The sequence below is a fragment of the Salvelinus alpinus genome, chromosome 20, assembly GCF_045679555.1.
Source record: "Salvelinus alpinus chromosome 20, SLU_Salpinus.1, whole genome shotgun sequence".
NCBI classification, from domain to species: Eukaryota; Metazoa; Chordata; class Actinopteri; order Salmoniformes; family Salmonidae; genus Salvelinus; species Salvelinus alpinus.
In genome coordinates this window covers 46,863,656-46,883,187 of record NC_092105.1, presented here as the reverse complement: position 1 = coordinate 46,883,187, position 19,532 = coordinate 46,863,656, and the positions used below count along the sequence as shown (strand labels likewise).

At 43.4% G+C, this 19,532-nt stretch overlaps 1 protein-coding gene across 1 annotated transcript in view; it reads left to right on the top strand.

The window, feature by feature from the left end:
- LOC139547010 (nck-associated protein 5-like) overlaps positions 1-19,532 on the top strand; it is an 88,957-nt gene that overhangs the window by 52,197 nt on the left and 17,228 nt on the right. The window contains exons 7-10 of the mRNA XM_071356042.1: positions 1,036-1,209; positions 1,328-4,251; positions 4,830-4,947; positions 9,742-9,823. Of these exons, the coding sequence (XP_071212143.1) occupies positions 1,036-1,209; positions 1,328-4,251; positions 4,830-4,947; positions 9,742-9,823 (3,298 nt within the window). The remainder of the gene's footprint in view (positions 1-1,035; positions 1,210-1,327; positions 4,252-4,829; positions 4,948-9,741; positions 9,824-19,532) is intronic.

Genomic DNA, 19,532 nt, shown 5'->3' with positions numbered 1-19,532 from the left:
TGGTGTGGTGGTGCTTTGCTGGTGTCTGAGGTCCTTGGTGATCTTCTTGGCCTCATCCATCAAGTGTGGCTGAGGGTTGGCCAAGTAGACCTACCATTCTGGGAACAGACACATTCTCTTTGCTCACAGGCTATGTGATTGAAAGTTAGATAAAGCATTTTCCCTTTGGGAAACGACGTCCCATGGTTCCAACCAGAGAGAGAAGTTAAGAGAGGAGGAGTGAGGCTGAGTCATAGACCACTGTGTGATTATCGATCACTGTCCATCCTGTAGACTCACGCTAAACAACAGTATTACTCATCTGACATTTGTCATTTATTATGCATTAACTTTTGAGATATGATAGAATTCCAAAAACCCAAGGGTCTACAGGCTCAGTGAATTGTACATCTAAGTCTTGGCACTGAGACCACAGATTGTAAAGCGTTCAGTAACTGGGATACAATCCAATGTGCGTTATAGCAGAGGGCACTATAGAGTTGTCAATGCGTCTTTCAACAGCATTTTCGCTGATGTCCACATAGATTACATTCATCAAAAACTCTGCAAATGTCAGCTAAATGGGAAATTAGCTCTAAAAGTATTTTATAGTGCCCTGTGCTGTAATGCACATTGGATTGAATCTCAGCCTTAGTTTCTGACTGTTGATCAACAATACATAATCAAGACAAAACAAAGATTGTCTGCATGCACAGAGAAGACGAGTGAATGCCTGCATTGCAGAGTGAGATTTCTGTGACAAGTGGAGTGGAGAATGGCATACCTTTCCTTAATTAGCCGTTGGATGGAAAGGGACAGTGATATATTCAGTAGTTAATTTTTTTGTTAATCGTGAACTGCTTAACCTATTTGGAAAATGTTTTTAATTGCTCTGAAGATGGGCTTTCTACCAAAATCGTATCAAAATAAACCTTTATTTTCATTCAAGTCACTTCTCTCTGCTGATACTTCACTTCCATGTGTCTGTCTTTTGAATTTCCGTGCGGGGACAATAAAGTTTGAACTTAATTTCTGAACACACTCCTTATTTTCCAGGAAGTCCAGCAGAATGGGAAGGCAAGTGTTCCTGCAGGGAGGTGGCCCAGCCTGCTTAGTCTAACCTGTCCACGCAGTAGCTGCAGTGGCAGCGAGGCCTCATTATCCAGCGCCTCTACTGAGTACTCCAGTGGTTCACATACTTGGGCAGAAGGACGTCGCTCCTCCAAGCTGGTCAGATTGCATTCATAAATTACTATGTAGGATGGATCCTCAACCTTCATCAAGACATTCCAATGTCTTTATTTTTTGTTGTTGTTGAAAACTAAAATGTCTTTCTCTTTTGTCACAGTCTGTGATAAGCCGGGAGAAGAGGATGAGCGCAGGGTCAGTGTCCAGCAATCAGTCTGTCCCAGCGGAGCAGCCCGATCTAAATTGGAAGGAGGGACACATTCTGAAAGGCCTGAAGAGGCTCCAAATGCGCAGCCCAACTCCCAAGGAGACATCTTCACTCGCCTCCACGTCACATTTCAAGGACTGCATTACCTCCAACGAGGGCATATACTCTTTAGGGGTTAAGGGTGGGCCCCAGGGGGTAGTGCCTAAATTGCCATTGGCAAAGGGACATTATTTTAAGCCAGGAGCAGGAGTCAGAGCCTTAATCTCTGACTCAGACGATGCAGATGATGAATTGCCTCAATCACCAGCCAGGGAGTCCTGCGTCCAACCCATTAAAGAGACTCTCCATCTGGAAGGAGAGCCTGCGTCTGAATTGGGAACGGCACAAGGGGGAAAGAGCTCTACGGTCTACAACTCCCAAGAGGAGCCTGTAAGACTCGTAAGTCCCAGCAACTCCTTCTCACCTATCAGAGATCTCTTCTTGCTCGAGGGTCCTACACTGAAGCCTGGACTCAGCCCAACGGAGAGCCCTACCATTATGAGTGGACTTCAAAATAAAAACTGGATAGAAAAAGACAGGCTAGTTACAAGACATAGTTACAATTTGAGGCCAGAGAGCGTTAAACAACCACAAAACAAAGTTACGGTCAAACATCTAGAGGCACGGGCTAGGGAAGTGAGCCCACCCATTCAGTATGCAGCAGCCAGAGCTCTGAGTTGGGTTAGTGAGGCCAGACAACGCAGTGCTTCCATGGATACGAAGCAGTACAGAGAGCTGAACAGCCAGGGTGGAGTTGATACCAAGGACTACACCATTTCCGAGTCCCGACAGAGGAAAACAAAGCCTAAGGCCTGCGACTCAGCAAGGAAGGCCTTTATCCTCCGAAGCAAGAGTGCGGATGGAGGTCCAGACCAGGCCAAGCTACACCAGCCCCTACGTCAGAAACTTATCAAAGTCAATCAAAGGGCCAAGAACCGCTCGAACCCTCCTGGGCCCAGTGGCCCTCGCACAAAGATTAACCTCAGCAAGGCACCAGGTCCAGCTAAGGCATCAGTACAAATGGCTGAGAAAGGTGAGACTGCTAGTGGGGTAAGAACTTCAGGGCCCCTTGAGAATACAGTACATGGCTCCCCTTCTTACTCCCCTCAGAAACTGGTCAAAGTATTTGAGCCACCTGTGCTGAATGATTGTCCCAAGAGCACATCTAAAGTATCCCAACCAGTCTCCAAACTTCCATCAAGAAACGACTGTGGGGTAAAAGGCTCCAACTCCAACAATTCAGCTTGCTCTCCACTTAAACAGAGGCAGCAAGACCAGCACTCGGATTCCTCTCGGAATGATATCAGGTCCCCTTCACCTCCACTCCCACCAGGTCGGACCACCTCCCTACTGATTCGACCTGGTTATGGCTCCTTACCTCAGGCGCATAAGCCTGTGGTTATGCTCCAAACCTCTAGCACCGTGAAGGCAACTGCCCGTAGCACCAAACCTCCGTCAAGTCATCATTCAGCTGTTTTACAAAAGCAACCTCTAGCCCCCAACAAAATGCAAGACACTCGTCATATGGCTCCCAAAATGGGTGTTGATGTGAAAAAGTCACCAAAATGGGTCCCTGCCAAAGTCTACCATCCTTTACCAACTTCGACCACTCTTCAAGAATCCAAGGAAACAGACTCTTCCCAATCCTCAATGAACAGGACTGTGGCACAAGCCTCCCATCAGGAAAATAGTGTTCCCTTTGTGGTGCCAAATCAGGACAGCTTACCTGTGTCCCAGCAAGGCAATGGTGAGCCACAAAGTACAGAGCCCTTACCTCAGGCCTCAGCGTCTCTACTTTGCCATGACATAGTTAGTATCTCTCAACATTCTGTGACCAGGGCAGTAAATGCATCCCTTCCTGTTGGCTCCATAACCAATGAGACAACCCCAAACCTGGGCAACAACTTTGCAGTTATCACTGCTACAAAGGGTGTGCAGACTTTTGACACCTTCAACCAGGACACCTACAGACGTCCAATGATGCACTGTGTCAATGCAGCTGTAGCCAAGGCCAAAGCCAGGAGAAAGCTTGAGACCCACTGTAGCTCACTAGAGGAGGCTGCACTCCCACCTCCAGTGGCAGAGAATGGTGTAACTTTGGACTGGAGATTTGATGAAGAGAGCTGGCTATTTAAGCGCTCGGTTTCAGTCTCGACCCGACCTCCTCTCCACCCGGTTATGGGCATGAATGGAGCGAAGGCTCGCAGTCAAAGCTTCGGCGCACGCTATATGGACAGACCGAACATCAGCAGGTCCGGAAATGTCCGTAGTCACATCAAAACTAACTCAGGAAGCTCTTTGAATTCTCTTGGTGATGTATTCCGGGGTAGTATGAGTTGCTCCAATAGCTACAATTGTCCAAGGAACAAATCCCACATCAACAATGTCATGATTGAGGAAGGCTTGCCAATACCTCTGCATCTGGAGGCCTCCAGTGATCGATTTGGTCTCAAACACCAGAGAGTAAACTCATTTTCACATCTCCAGACCGAGAAACAGTCCCCTAGCACCTTCTATGAACGTATCCATGGGGAACCAGAGAGACAGTCAAACATCTCCACCATTGAGGAGAAGGTCATGATGGGAATCGAGGAGAATTTGCAGAAATCTCAGCAGAAGGAGAAGACAACTGAAACTAAGCAGAAATCCGGTTCACTGTCAAACTGGTTTGGATTCCGCAAGAGCAAGCTCCCTGCTCCGATTGGTAAAAAAGGAGATTCTCCAAAGGGAAAGGAGGAGAAGAAGGAACCTAAGCTTGGATCTCTCTTGGGTGGGAAGCAGGCAAAGTTCGACAAAAAGAAGGAGGGGAGGAAAAGTGAAGGTCATCAAATGGATGGGTAAGGCTTTTATAATGTTTAGGTGGGGTAGCTGAGAAGTCATGTTCACCGTTTTACTGCTGGGAAAATAATGTTTATGAGAGGCTTCAAGACAATGTAACTTCTTATTCATTACAAAAATAACCTTGCTTTAATGTAATGCATTGGTCATCTTTACCATAAAGGCCGAAATCTACTGTTACTTTTCACTTAAAGGAGATGTTTGATATTGTCTTCAGTAATGATTGAAATCAATTAAATCCAACATCAGTATCTCTGCTTAAAACTACTGAGTTCTATAGTTTTGAGTCATACCTCATGTACACTGAACAATCCCAACTTGACTGAAACATCAAACAGATCTCTTCATATCTTTCCATGAGGTGATTTACTGCCCCAGATAACCTAAGCTGTTAGAAACATGTATCACTCCACTAAGTCCAGAGACCAGTTCAGACATCTTTCAGACCCATATAGCACAGCAAGGTAGGCAGTGGCTTCACAGTATCATTTATTATCTGAAACACCCCTGGGCATGTTGAGTCAGTATGAAAGACTCGCAGATTATAGTGGTTGCGTGAAAACCTGTTTTCTTTCAGCTCGGTTGGGAAAAGAGACTCCCAAGATACATTGCTCGTCTGCCTTTCGATGGCCTCCCTGGGAGCCCCAGGTAACAGCAACATACAAGGACAAACCGACATCTGTGGGGACACAAAGGTACATTCAATTATACACAACATAAGGAGAAGGACTGTGTTATCGGTTTAGGTTCCATTTTATGTCGATTTCAGTCAACACAGGGATTAAATTGAATTTGAAATTAGAATTGAGAAATTAGAATTAACCTTATAGGCATTTTCCCATACAAATTCTATGTTCAATTCAATTCCTGAATTGACTAGAAAATGTATTGACCATAACTCTACAATGTGTCCATTTCATGTCTAATGATTAAATTATGGGGTATGCATGCATAATGTCTCTGAAAGGCCAATTATAGAAAACAATATTTCTGTTTATGACAATTTGTGTCAACACCCCTTTGCATGGACCTCAAGTCCGATAAGTGAATTATACATTTAACTGTGCCAGTTAATTTCAACCTGTCAGTTTTTTTGGAAGACTTGTGTTACTACCTCTTCCCTAGCACTAGAAGACACACTTTCCGAAAGGAAGTATTTCTGTATAATAGCATAATCTGTACAGGAAGGAAGTTAAGAAAGAAATACTGTATGATCAAAACTGACCTCGCAAGGTCCCATCTATTGGAAAAACAGAGATGTGAGATTAATACAAAGGGAAAAGGGGTGGGTGACAGAAAGAAAGAAAGGAAAATATGAGAAGAATATAAAGGACCCAGGAATACATGTGGCAGATCAGATGGATATGGAGTTAGGGTGAGAGACAAGAAAGACAAGAATGGAGAGAAGGTGAATAGAGAGAGAAAATTGTAACAAAGACTTACAAATAAATAAACGCCAAAGAAACATAGATAACCGGAACAAACCCTTCATATGTTTAGTATGGATCAGTGTAGGTCGCTGAGGGGAGGACGGCTCATAATAATCGCTGGAATGACGTGTTTGATGTTTTTGAAACCATTCCACCTATTCTGCTCCAGCCATTACCAGGAGCCCGTCCTCCCAAATTAAGGTGCCAGCTGTCTACCAAATTAAATAAGAATGGCGCCGGAGGAGATGGCTGCTGTTTTACGGGCTCCTAACCAATCGTGCTATTTTGTGTGTTTTTTCGCATTGTTTGTAACTTATTTGGTACATAATGTTTCTGCCACCGTCTCTGATGACTGAAAAGGGCTTCTGGATATCAGAACAGCGATTGCTCACCTCGAACTGGACGAAGATTTTTCTTTAATGAGTCGGACGCGAAGGATTTACTCCAGACACTGGACCAGGCCAAAATCCCGTCATTCGCATTGAAGAAAAGACGGTGATAGAGGGGACGCAGGTCCAGGTGCCTTGTGAGAATTTGTCGGCAAATGGGTAACCCGCCTCTACCATCCGTCCGATTGGCCAACGTGCAATCATTGGAGAATAAACTGGATGAGCTCCGTTCAAGACTATCTTACCAACGGGACATTAAAAACTGTAATATCTTATGTTTCACCGAGTCGTGGCTGAACGACAACATGGATAATATACAGTTGGCTGGTTTTTCCGCGCATCGGCAAGATAGAACAGCTGCCTCCGGTAAGACAAGGGGTGGCTGTCTGTGTCTATTTGTCAATAACAGCTGGTGCGCAAAATCAAATATTAAGGAAGTCTCAAGGTTTTGCTCGCCTGAGGTAGAGTATCTCATGATAAGGTGTAGACCACACTATTTACCAAGAGAGTTTTCACCTATAATTTTTGTGGCTGTTTATATACCATCACAAACTGATGCTGGCACTAAGACCGCACTCAACGAGCTGTGTAAAGCCATAAGTAAACAAGAAAATGCTCATCCAAAGGCGACGCTCCTAATGGCCGGTGACTTTAATGCAGGGAAATGTAAATCTGTTTTACCTCATTTCTACCAGGATGTTACATGTGCAACTAGACCACCTTTACTCCACACACAAAGCTCTCCCTCGCCCTCCATTTGGCAAATGTGACCATAATTATATCCTCCTGATTCCTGCTTACAAGCAAAAACTAAAGCAAGAAGTACCAGTGACTCGCTCAATACGGAAGTGGTCAGATGACACAGATGCTAAGCTACAGGACTGATTTGCTGGAACAGATTGGAATATGTTCCGGGGCTCATCCGATGGCATTGAGGAGTATACCACATCAGTCACCGGCTTCATCAATAAGTCTATGACATTGTCCCCACAGTGACCATACGTACATACCTCAACCAGAAGCCATGGTTTACAGGCAAAATCCGCACTGAGCTAAAGGGTAGAGCTGCCGCTTTTAAGGAGCGGGACTCTAACCTGGACGCTTATAAGAAATCCTGCTATGCCCTCAGATGAACCATCAAACGACGCTCGTCGGATGTGGCAGGGCTTGCAAACTGTTACGGACTACAAAGGGAAGCCCAGCCGCGAGCTGCCAACTGACACAAGCTGATCCTCAACACGGGGGTCCCTTAGGGGTGTGTGCTTAGTCCCCTCCTCTACTCCCTGTTCACCCATGATTGCATGGCCAAGCATGACTCCAACACCATCATTAAGTTTGCCAACAACACAATGGTGGTAGGTTTGATCACCGACAAGGATGAGACAGCCTATAGGGAGGAGGTCAGAGACCTGACAGGGTGGTGCCAGGACAACAACGTCTCCCTCAACGTGATCAAGACAAAGGAGATGATCGTGGACTACAGGAAAAGGAGGGCCGAGCACGCCCCCATTCTCATTGACGGGGCTGTAGTGGAGCAGTTTGAGAGCTTCAAGTTCCTTGGTGTCCACATCACCAACAAACACACCAAGACAGTAAGGAAGAGTGCACGAAAACACCTATTCCCCCTCAGGAGACTGAAAAGATTTGACATGGGTCCTCAGATCCTCAAAAGGTTCTACAGCTGCACCATCGAGAGCATCCCGACTGGTTGCATCACCGCCTGGTATGGCAACTGCTCAGCCTCTGACCTTAAGACACTACAGAGGGTAATGCATACTGCCCAGTACATCACTGGGGCCAAGCTTCCTGCCATCCAAGACCTATATACCATGCTTTGTCAGATGAAGGCCATAAAAATTGCCAAAGACTCCAGCCACCCTAGTCATACACTGTTCTCTCTGATAACGCACTGCAAACAGTACCGGAGTGCCAAGTCTAGGTCCAAAAGTCTTCTTAACAGCTTCTACCCCCACGCCATAAGACTGCTGATTAGCTAATCAAATGGCTGTCCTGACTATTTGCATTGACCCATCACCCCCTTTTTTTACACTGCTGCTACTCGCTGTTTATTATACATGTATATGCATAGTCACTTTACCCCTACCTACATGTACATATTACCTCAATAACCTCGACTAACCTGTACACCCACACATTGACTCGGTACCGGTACCCCCTGTATATTGCCTCGTTATTTTTATTTAATTATTTAGTAAATATTTTTCTTAACTCTTATTTTTCTTAAAACTGCACTGTTGGTTAAAGGCTTGTAAGTAAGCATTTCATGGTAAGGTGTATGTATACCTGTTGTATTCAGCGCATGTGACAAATAACATTTTTAAGGGCTTGTAAGTAAGCATTTCATGGTAAGGTGGATGTATACCTGTTGTATTCAGCGCATGTGACAAATAACATTTGATTTGATTTGAACTCCTGTGGTATGGATCACTCCAACACATTCACACATGATCACAAACATGGATGAGATACTGGAGATATTTAATATACACTTAAGAAGAAATAGAAACACGTAAAGTGTTGTTCATGTAAAAATAAAAGAATCCTGAAATGTTCCATACCCACAAAAATATAATTTCTCTCACCTTTTGTTAACAAATTTGTTTGCATCCCTATTAGTGAGTATTTCTCCTTTGCCAAGATAATCCATCCACTTGAGAGGTGTGGCATATCATGTTTCAGCATGATAATGCACGGCCCCATGTCGCAAGGATCTGTACACAATTCCTCAAGCTGAAAATGTCCCAGTTCTTCCATGGCCTGCATACTCACCAGACATGTCACCCATTAAGCATGTTTGGGATGCTCTGGATCAACGTGTACGAAAGAGTGTTCCAGCCAATATACAGCAATTGAAGAACACTGGAACAACATTCCATAGGCCACAATCGACAGCCTGATCAACTCTATGTGAAGGAGATATGTCGCACTGCATGAGGCAAAATAGATTGGGGCCTAATGAATTTATTTCAATTGATTGGAACTCAGTAAAATCTTTGAAATTGTTGCATGTTGTGTTTATATTTCTGTTCAGTGTAGATACTGAGGAAAATCTATGGACCATTTCGATTTGTACAAACATTCACAAGCAGTCTTGATAATAGAGTGATCATTAGAATGAACATTGGTTTGAAGTATTTTCAGTGAAAGTCCATCATTGTCCTGATGTGATTCAGATACATATTATTTACCTGTTGCATGGATAAATTATCAGATAGTCTTGACAGCTAAAATGGCAATTTAATTAGAGTTTGTTATAGGCCTATCAGAGATTTTCCCACCAAACTTAAGACCTACTCTGTTCAATTACATTACCAGGGGTGAAAATAAGTCAAATCTGGCAAGTTGTCAACTGGCTAAATGGTCTTCTTGCTGTTTCAGAAACTTTTGTGAGATTGTGCTTTACAAAGAACTGAAATCATGTCTTAACATAGAGGACTGGGGACTCTTTATGCCTTTTAAGGAATATATTCATACCACTTTATAATCATAGAGTCAAACCATGATGATAGATTGCCACCACAAATTAAATATAAAACATGTAATCACAAGTACAGACAACTCATCTGTTGCGTTACAATTCACATATCCACTTTTTAGTCCCCTATTCTGTACATGTATAATTATGTTTTCTTCCTGCTTCCACAAACAGACAAAGACACAGAGGATGAACCTCAGGACTGATAATGACCACAGAGTTGCTTTGAAGAGCCCCAGTGAAGATCACTTTATCGGTAAGGGAATTAAGAAAACTATTTGTGTTGTACTTGATAGATGGGTCACATCGAAAATTAACCCCTTGCTTCTACCCATAGCAACTTCATGTAGATTTGTAAGAATTGGGGAGGTGTTTTATGATAGTAACTCCACTCTAAAATCCTATCCAGATCTACACAAGTGCACTCTCCATCAGTCAAGGACCATTTTACCCTCTGCTTTAACCCCAATGCAGTGATCTTCAAACCATAGAGATCCTATGAAATGAGTATTCTAATTACAAATTCAATTCTATGCTTCAAACCTGGTCCTGAATACATTAAAATCGTTCAACCTTTGAATTGCTCAAGCACTGGTAATGCTAGCAGATTTCCTTCCTAGCCCCCTGACCTCTTTTCTGTCATGTCTTTGTAACCTATGACCCGAAGTGAAAGGGATGGAATCGCAGTTGAAAGAGCAAGGTTGAGAGCAAACACTGTTTCACTGTACGTGACAACCCCTCACTCAGAGTTACCGTTTCCTTTTATGCGTTTGACTTCACAGAGAAATACTGAAGCACAGTGTGTTCGGTCTTTCTCTCATTAAGGATTATTTAGATAGTATCAAAGTGACAGCCAAGCATGCTAAAATGAAGTGTTTCAACTCTGCGTGAGTCGAAGCAATAATGCAACTTGTCGAATTTAATGGCAACTAGAAGCAACTTCCAAGTGAGTGGAGGTCTAAATGTCACTCGGTATATTTGAGCAATTTGAACATTTAAGGACAATATGCTGACCTATGGTAAAACCTTTGGATATTTGAATCATTTACTTGTTAAATAGGTCTGCCAAAGCCATCTGTAAAATTAGCATGTCAAAACGCATTTAGTCAAACAAAGGATAACCATCCTTAACTACACTGAACAAAAAAATAAACGCAACATGCAACAATTTCAAAGATTCTACTGAGTTACAGTTCATAAGGAAATCCGTCAATTGAATTCAATTCATTAGGCCCTAATCTATGGATTTCACATGACTGGGAATACAGATATGCATCTGTTGGTCACAGATATCTTACAAAAAAGGTAGGGATGTGGATCAGAAAGCCAGTCAGTATCTAGTGTGACCACCATTTGCCTCTTGCAACACGACACATCTCCTTCGCATAGAGTTGCTCAGGCTGTTTATTGTGGCCTGTGTAATGTTGTCCCACTCCTCTTCAATGGCTGTGCAAAGTTGCTGGATAATGCACAGCCCCATGTCCCAAACATGCTCAATGGGTGACATGTCTGGTGAGTATGCAGGCCATGGAAGAACGGGGACATTTTCACCTACCAGGAATTGTGTACAGATCCTTGCGACATGGGGTCGTGCATTATCATGCTGAAACATTAGGTGATGGCTGCGGATGAATGGCACGACAATGGGCCTCAGGATCTCATCACGGTATCTCTGTGCATTCAAACTAAAATAGAATGCAATTGTGTTCGTTGTCCATAGCTTATGCCTGCCCATACCATAACACCACTGCCACCATGGGGCCCTCTGTTCACAATGTTGACATCAGCAAACCACTCGCCCACACAACGCCATACACGCGGTCTGCCATCTGCCCTATGCAATTGAAACCGGGATTCATCCATGAAGAGCACACTTCTCCAGTGTGCCAGTGGCCATCGAAAGTGAGCATTTGCCTACTGAAGTCGGTTACGACACCGAACTGCAGTCAGGTCAAGACCCTGGTGAGGACAATGAGTACGCAGGTGAGCTTCCCTGAGACAGTTTCTGACAGTTTGTGAAGAAATTATTCCGTTGTGCAAACCCACAGTTTCATCAGCTTTCTGGGTGGCTGGTCTCAGGTGATCCAACAGGTGAAGAAGCCGGCTGTGGAGGTCCTGGGCTTGCGTTGTTACACGTGGTCTGCAGTTGTGAGGCCAGTTGGACATACTGCCAAATTCTCTAAAACAAGGTTTATTTTAGAGAAATTCTACATTAAATTCTCTGGTAGACATTCCTGCAATCAGCATGCCAATTGCACACTCACTCAAAACTTGAGACATCTGTGACATTGTGTCGTGTGACAAAACTGCACATGTTGAAGTGGCTTTTGATTGTCCCCATCACAAGGTGCACCTGTGTAATGATCATGCTGTTTAATCAGCTTCTTGACATGCCACACCTGTCAGGTGGATGGAATATCTTGGCAAAGGAGAAATGCTCACTAACAGGATGTAAGCAAATTTGTGGCCACAATTTGAGAGAAAATGTGAACATTTCGGGGATATTTTATTTCATCTCATGAAACATGGGACCTTTTGCGTTTATGTTTTTTGTTCAGTGTAATAACATGTGTAAAGTAACAATTGTTTGGAGTGAAGGATTGGTTGGGTGATTTTCCCTTTCAAAATCTTCTTTAAAGGGCCTGTGTGAACAATTTGATTGTCTATCCTGCAGCCCTGTTACATTCAGCTGTCAAGTGACCTCCCTCAACCATTTGAAAACCTTGAAATAAGTTCAATAGACATGAATAAGTAACACAATTTCCAGTGAATAAAAAATGAGCAGATGGTTAACCTTCTAGCATTGGTCTCACCCCTAATGAAGCCTTCACATAGGGCAGGGGTCCTTAAACCTTTTCAGCCTGGGATGCAAATGAGAAATTCAGTGTTTTCCTGGGACCCAAGCTCATAAAAACATGCCACCTTTTGGGGGCCCTAATCAAGATTTGGTTAGGAGGTCCCCCGACCTCGCAGGCAAAACATTTCAGTGGCTCCCTCTTGATGGTGGAGAGAAAATGTAAGTATTAAAGTGAATTTCCTGTAATTCTACACATTTTGCCATGGGGCGTAGAGGAAAGGTCCAATGCAGCCATTTTTTATCTCATTATCAAATCCTTTCTGGGTAACAATTAAGTACCTTACAGGGATTGTTGTAAATTAAAATGATCAAAAAGAAACAAAAATAGCTTCTTAACAAAGAGCAATTTCTCAAGCAAGAATTTTGCTATGATTTTCTGGGAGTTGTTTGGGTGGGGAGGGAAACACTGAACATGTGCAGTTATTGGCAGAGAGGTTTGGAACTCTCTTATTTTTCTATTAACAAATTTACCACATGGAATTTTGACTTCTATAACCGAACGTTTAGTACTCACGATACTCTATACCAAAATGATCCCATATATGCCACGGCAAAAAAAGGCGTATTAGCTAAGTCACAGAATGACACTTCCCGCGTGGCACACACTGGTTGAATCAACATCGTTTCACACTGGACACACACTGGACACACTGGACACACTGGTTGAATCAACATCGTTTCACACTGGACACACACTGGACACACTGGACACACTGGTTGAATCAACATCGTTTCACACTGGACACACACTGGTTGAATCAACATCGTTTCACACTGGACACACACTGGTTGAATCACCATCGTTTCCACATCATTTCAATGAAATTACATTGAACCAATTGACGTCTATCCCCAGTGGGTTGATCCAGACAGATAAACTCAATCGTTGGGCGTTTTTTTTTAATCAAACATTACATTTCACATTTGATGTAAAAAAAAAATCTGAGACAGCCATGTATGCATTAATGAATCAATTATACAATTATGCGATTCCTTTGACTTGGTTTTTACCAATCTAACTACATATCAACATAATGGTAATCATGTATTTGAATGGTAAATCTCTATTCATAAACTGGGTAAATCAAGATATAGCCTAAGCCTATTCACAATACAGGTGAATGCATATTCGATAGGAATCTGTGCATGCATTCGCTGTTTTCCTGGGGCTACAGATGACAATCGGTTTCCCTTCCATTTGGGAATTGTTTTATTCTACTGATCAAGAACATTTGCATAGAAGTAGCAATCTCTTCTTTTATAAAAGGGTGCGTCTCTTTAACCCAGTAATGACGTCATTCATGACCAGGCACATGCCCACACAGTTGAGTTGAGTTCGGTGAGGGTCTGGGGAGAAGATGTGACACAGACAAAAGGGGAAAGTATCTTTGGATGGGAGGGAGAGACGATTAAGTGAATTAATACCGTTTTTGGTGACAATAAGCATATTTTACATTATGGTTTGTGTATTATTATAATAATATTGACACTGGATGACAGCTGATATCAGGAACATGATGACTCCTTGTCAAAATGAATATGGCGTGGAAAGAATTCAACTCTTTCCAGATTCTACAGGAACAAAGTTCAGGAAGCCATCTGTCATGCAAAACAGACATTTTAGTCAAACCAGATTTCTCATCTTAAAAAAGAAAACCCACACACTTATTAGCCTCCTGGACTGTTTATACAAGCGATCAGACATCCCATCCACCATAACCACCCTCATCACCGTTGACAAAATTGACTACACCATAAACATTGAACGCCTAATCTAACTGGGTGTCAGACCTGCCCTCACAGCATAGCTCTGCAGTTTTGTGACCGTCCGCAAAAAAACAGATACGCTACCAAGACAGCCTCTCAGGCTGGCAGGAGCTGATGGCGTGGCTCGAGGAACTCTTCTTGGCCCTCTCATCTTCCTTGCGATCATAGAAAGTGCAGCCCAGGATTTCGACAATAGGTGGAAATATGTTTACGATCTAAATCTGGTCCACACGTGTACAACAGGAAACATCAGCACACCATAGCAGGCCCTGAACAACTTCAACTGTCAAATGCAAAGTGACCTTCACAAGAAATCCACCTGTCCCGTGCTCTCTCCGGATCGAGGGCCAGCATCTCAAAGTATTTGATAGTATGAAGATTTTAGTGGTAATGGTACAGAAGGACTTACAATTGGGTGAGCAGGTTGCAACTATGGTAACCAAGAGCAACAGTAAACCTTTTCTCCTTCGCTACTTTAATAGGTTCCATGTGCCACAGGAAGACCTGATGACCATTTGCACCGGCTACACCGCCTACACCGGCCCACCACGGAGAATACTGCTTCTGCTTGACACAGCTCTGTGTTTCGATGTGTAGCAGGAGACAGAACGCGTCTCATTCCTGAGCGTTATGTTGGCTGCGTGTTCCCATGGTGTTTATACTTGCGTACTATTGTTTGTACAGATGAACGTGGTACCTTCAGGCGTTTGAAAATTGCTCCCAACGATGAACCAGACTTGTGGAGTTCTACAATTATTTTTCTGGGGTCTTGGCTGATTTCTTTTGATTTTCCCATGATGTAAAACAAAGAGGCACTGAGTTTGAAGGTAGGCCTTGAAATACATCCACAAGTACACCTCCAAATGACTCAAATTATGTCAATTAGCCTATCAGAAGCTTCTAAAGCCATGACATAATTTTCTGGCATTTTCCAAGCTGTTTAAAGGCACAGACAACTTAGTGTTTGTAAACTTCTGACCCACTGGAATTGTGATACAGTGAATTATAAGTGAAATAATCTGTCTGTAAACAATTGTTGGAAAAATTACTTGTGTCATGCACAAAGTAGATGTCCTAACCGACTTGCCAAAACTATAGTTTGTTAACAAGAAATTTGTGGAGTGGTTGAAAAACGAGTTTTAATGACTCCAACCAAAGTGTATGTAAACTTCCGACTTCAACTGTATATATACATATATATTATATATACACTGCTCAAAAAAATAAAGGGAACACTAAAATAACACATCCTAGATCTGAATGAATGAACTATTCTTATTAAATACTTTTTTCTTTACATAGTTGAATGTGCTGACAACAAAATCACACAAAAATGATCAATGGAAATCAAATTTATCAACCCATGGAGGTCTGGATTTGGAGTCACACTTAAAATTAAAGTGGAAAACCACACTACAGGCTGATCCAACTTTGATGTAATGTCCTTAAAACAAGTCAAAATGAGGCTCAGTAGTGTGTGTGGCCTCCACGTGCCTGTATGACCTCCCTACAACGCCTGGGCATGCTCCTGATGAGGTGGCGGATGTTCTCCTGAGGGATCTCCTCCCAGACCTGGACTAAAGCATCCGCCAACTCCTGGACAGTCTGTGGTGCAACGTGGCGTTGGTGGATGGAGCGAGACATGATGTCCCAGATGTGCTCAATTGGATTCAGGTCTGGGGAACGGGCGGGCCAGTCCATAGCATCAATGCCTTCCTCTTGCAGGAACTGCTGACACACTCCAGCCACATGAGGTCTAGCATTGTCTTGCATTAGGAGGAACCCAGGGCCAACCGCACCAGCATATGGTCTCACGAGGGGTCTGAGGATCTCATCTCGGTACCTAATGGCAGTCAGGCTACCTCTGGCGAGCCCATGGAGGGCTGTGCGGCCCCCCAAAGAAATGCCACCCCACACCATGACTGACCCACCGCCAAACCGGTCATGCTGGAGGATGTTGCAGGCAGCAGAACGTTCTCCACGGCGTCTCCAGACTGTCACGTCTGTAACATGTGCTCAGTGTGAACCTGCTTTCATCTGTGAAGAGCACAGGGCGCCAGTGGCGAATTTGCCCATCTTGGTGTTCTCTGGCAAATGCCAAACGTCCTGCACGGTGTTGGGCTGTAAGCACAACCTCCACCTGTGGACGTCGGGCCCTCATACCACCCTCATGGAATCTGTTTCTGACCGTTTGAGCAGACACATGCACATTTGTGGCCTGCTGGAGGTCATTTTGCAGGGCTCTGGCAGTGCTCCTCCTGCTCCTTCTTGCACAAAGGCAGAGGTAGCGGTCCTGCTGCTGGGTTGTTGCCCTCCTACGGCCTCCTCCACGTCTCCTGATGTACTGGCCTGTCTCCTGGTAGCGCCTCCATGCTCTGGACACTACGCTGACAGACACAGCAAACCTTCTTGCCACAGCTCGCATTGATGTGCCATCCTGGATGAGCTGCACTACCTGAGCCACTTGTGTGGGTTGTAGACCCCGTCTCATGCTACCACTAGAGTGAAAGCACCGCCAGCATTCAAAAGTGACCAAAACATCATCCAGGAAGCATAGGAACTGAGAAGTGGTCTGTGGTCACCACCTGCAGAACCACTCCTTTATTGGGGGTTGTCTTGGTAATTGCCTATAATTTCCACCTGTTGTCTATTCCATTTGCACAACAGCATGTGAAATTTATTGTCAATCAGTGTTGCTTCCTAAGTGGACAGTTTGATTTCACAGAAGTTTTTTTGAGCAGTGTATATATATATATATATATATACACATACATACAGTGCATTCAGAAAGTAATCAGGCCCATTGATTTTTTCCACATTTTGTTACGTTACGGCCTTATTCTAAAATGTTTTAAAAAAACAATCATATTTTGTCAATCTACACACAATACCCATAATGACAAAGCAAAAACAAGTTGTTGTTTTTTACTCTAAATTGAGCTCAGGTGCATCCCGTTTCAATTGATCATCCTTGAGATGTTTCTACAACTTTATTGGAGTCCAACTGTGGTAAATTCAATTGACTGGACATGATTTGGAAAGGCACACACCTGTCTATAAAAGGTCCCACACTTGACACTGCATGTCAGAGAAAGAACCAAGCCATGAGGTCGAAGGAATTTTCCGTAGAGCTCTGAGACAGGATTGTGTCGAGACACAGATTTGGGGAATGGTACCAAAAAATGTATGCAGCATTGAAGGTCCACAAGAACACAGTGGCCTCCATCATTCTTAAATGGAAGACATTTGGAACCACTAAAACTCTTCCTAGAGCTGGCCAGACGGCCAAACTGAGCAATCGGGGGAGAAGGGCCTTGGTCAGGGAGGTGACCAAGAACCTGATGGTCCCACTGACAGAGCTCCAGAGTTCCTCCATGGAGATGGGAGAAACTTCCAGAAGGACAACCATCTCTGCAGCACTATACCAATCAGGCCATCATGGTAGAGTGGCCTGACAGAAGCCACTCCTCAGTTATAGGTACATGACAGCCCGCTTGGAGTTTGCCAAAAGGCACTTAAAGGACTCTCAGACCATGATGAACAAGATTCTCTGGTGTGATGAAACCAAGATTGAACTCTTTGGCCTGAATGCCAAACGTCATGTCTGGAGGAAACCTGGCACCATCCCTACCGTGAAGCATGATGGTGGCAGCATCATGCTGTGGGGATGTTTTTCAGCAGCAGGGACTGGGAGATTAGTCAGGATCGAGGGAAAGATGAACGGAGCAAAGTACAGAGAGATCCTTGATGAAAACCTGCTCCAGAGCGATCAGGACCACAGACTGGGGCGAAGGTTCCAACAGGACAACAACCTTAAGCACACAGCCAAGACAGCGCAGGAGTGGCTTCGTGTCAAGTCTCTGAATGTCCTTAAGTTGCCCAGCCAGAGCCCAGACTTGAACCGGATCGAACATTTCTGGAGAGACCTGAAAATAGCTGTGCTACGACGCTCCCCATCCAACCTGACAGAGAATAAGAGGATCTGCACAAAAGAATGGGAGAAACTCCCCAAATACAGGTGTGCCAAGCTTGTAGCATCATACCCAAGAAGACTTGAGGCTGTAATCACTGCCAAAGGTGCTTCAACAAAGTACTGAGCAAAGGGTCTGAATACTTATCTAAATATGATATTTCATTTTTACATTTTTTGTACATTTGCTAAAACATCTAGAAACCTGTTTTTGCTTTGTCATTATGGGGTATTGTGTGTAGATTGATGAGAGAAAAAAACAATTTAATACATTTTAGAATAAGGCTGTAAAGTAACAAAATATGGGAAAAGTCAAGGGGTCTGAATACTTGTATATAGCTTATAAAAAGGAAGTGATGCTTATGCCTAACCGCAGAGAGGCAGTGATATGCCGGTGGCATGCTACGACACCGGCATGCGTTTCTTCATGTCAGATGGCTACTGCGTCTGCTATACAGATATAAACGTACAGAAGGAGGGTAATTCATTTTTTTTCCCGATCTGAATATTTTGTATAAAGATAAGCATTATATTGTTATATTATAAGGGTAACTCTGGTGGACCTTAAACAGTCTTCTTGACCTTTAATTCAACTGTCAGAGTCAGCTGGAGTGCCGGGGCGCACTGCCTTCATATCATAGGCCTGCAGTAGCTAAAGCTTAATAATAGCCAAACCTTCACAAATGTTTCTAAACTTTGTTAGGGTGATATCAAAAGTAAGTCAAGCCATTGTTTATAGGGAAAATACGATCAGAAGAGCTAATGTAAACCAAGGAAAAAACACACTATCCTCCCCTGTGCCCCCCAAAAACCCACACAACCCTCCCAAAAGCAAAAAAAAATTGGACCACCCCTCCTCCAGTAAATTGTGTGATCTGTCCTTTACCCTGTAGTGTGAAAAATATAATTCATATCGCTATGTGGTTTAATCACCAGTGACATTTCCATACTCCGCCAACGAAGCAAATGTGTCTCATTTATCTTGTCTCCTCTGAATTAATAAATAGTCCTATAAAGATCTTTGGTCTTTACCAAAGTGATTTTCTAACTTTTCTGGCCACGCACCCTATCAACCCCTAGCAAACCTTGAAACCTGTGTGTTAAAATCTGCTTTAAAATTTGACAAAAACTCTGTTGATTATGTTGATGATTTTTTTTAATGTATTCAACCACCAAGCCACATTGATGCAAAGTTGATAAATCTAATAAAGTTGATTGGTCGTGTACACAGTTTAGCAGGTGTTAGACTAACACTTTGAACTATGCTGCGGTGCATTGAACTTATTTTTAATGCTTGAATATGGATGAACTGTAAACGTCCTGCCATGAATACTACTTTCTTCCTTCTCATCAATATTTACACACGAGGAC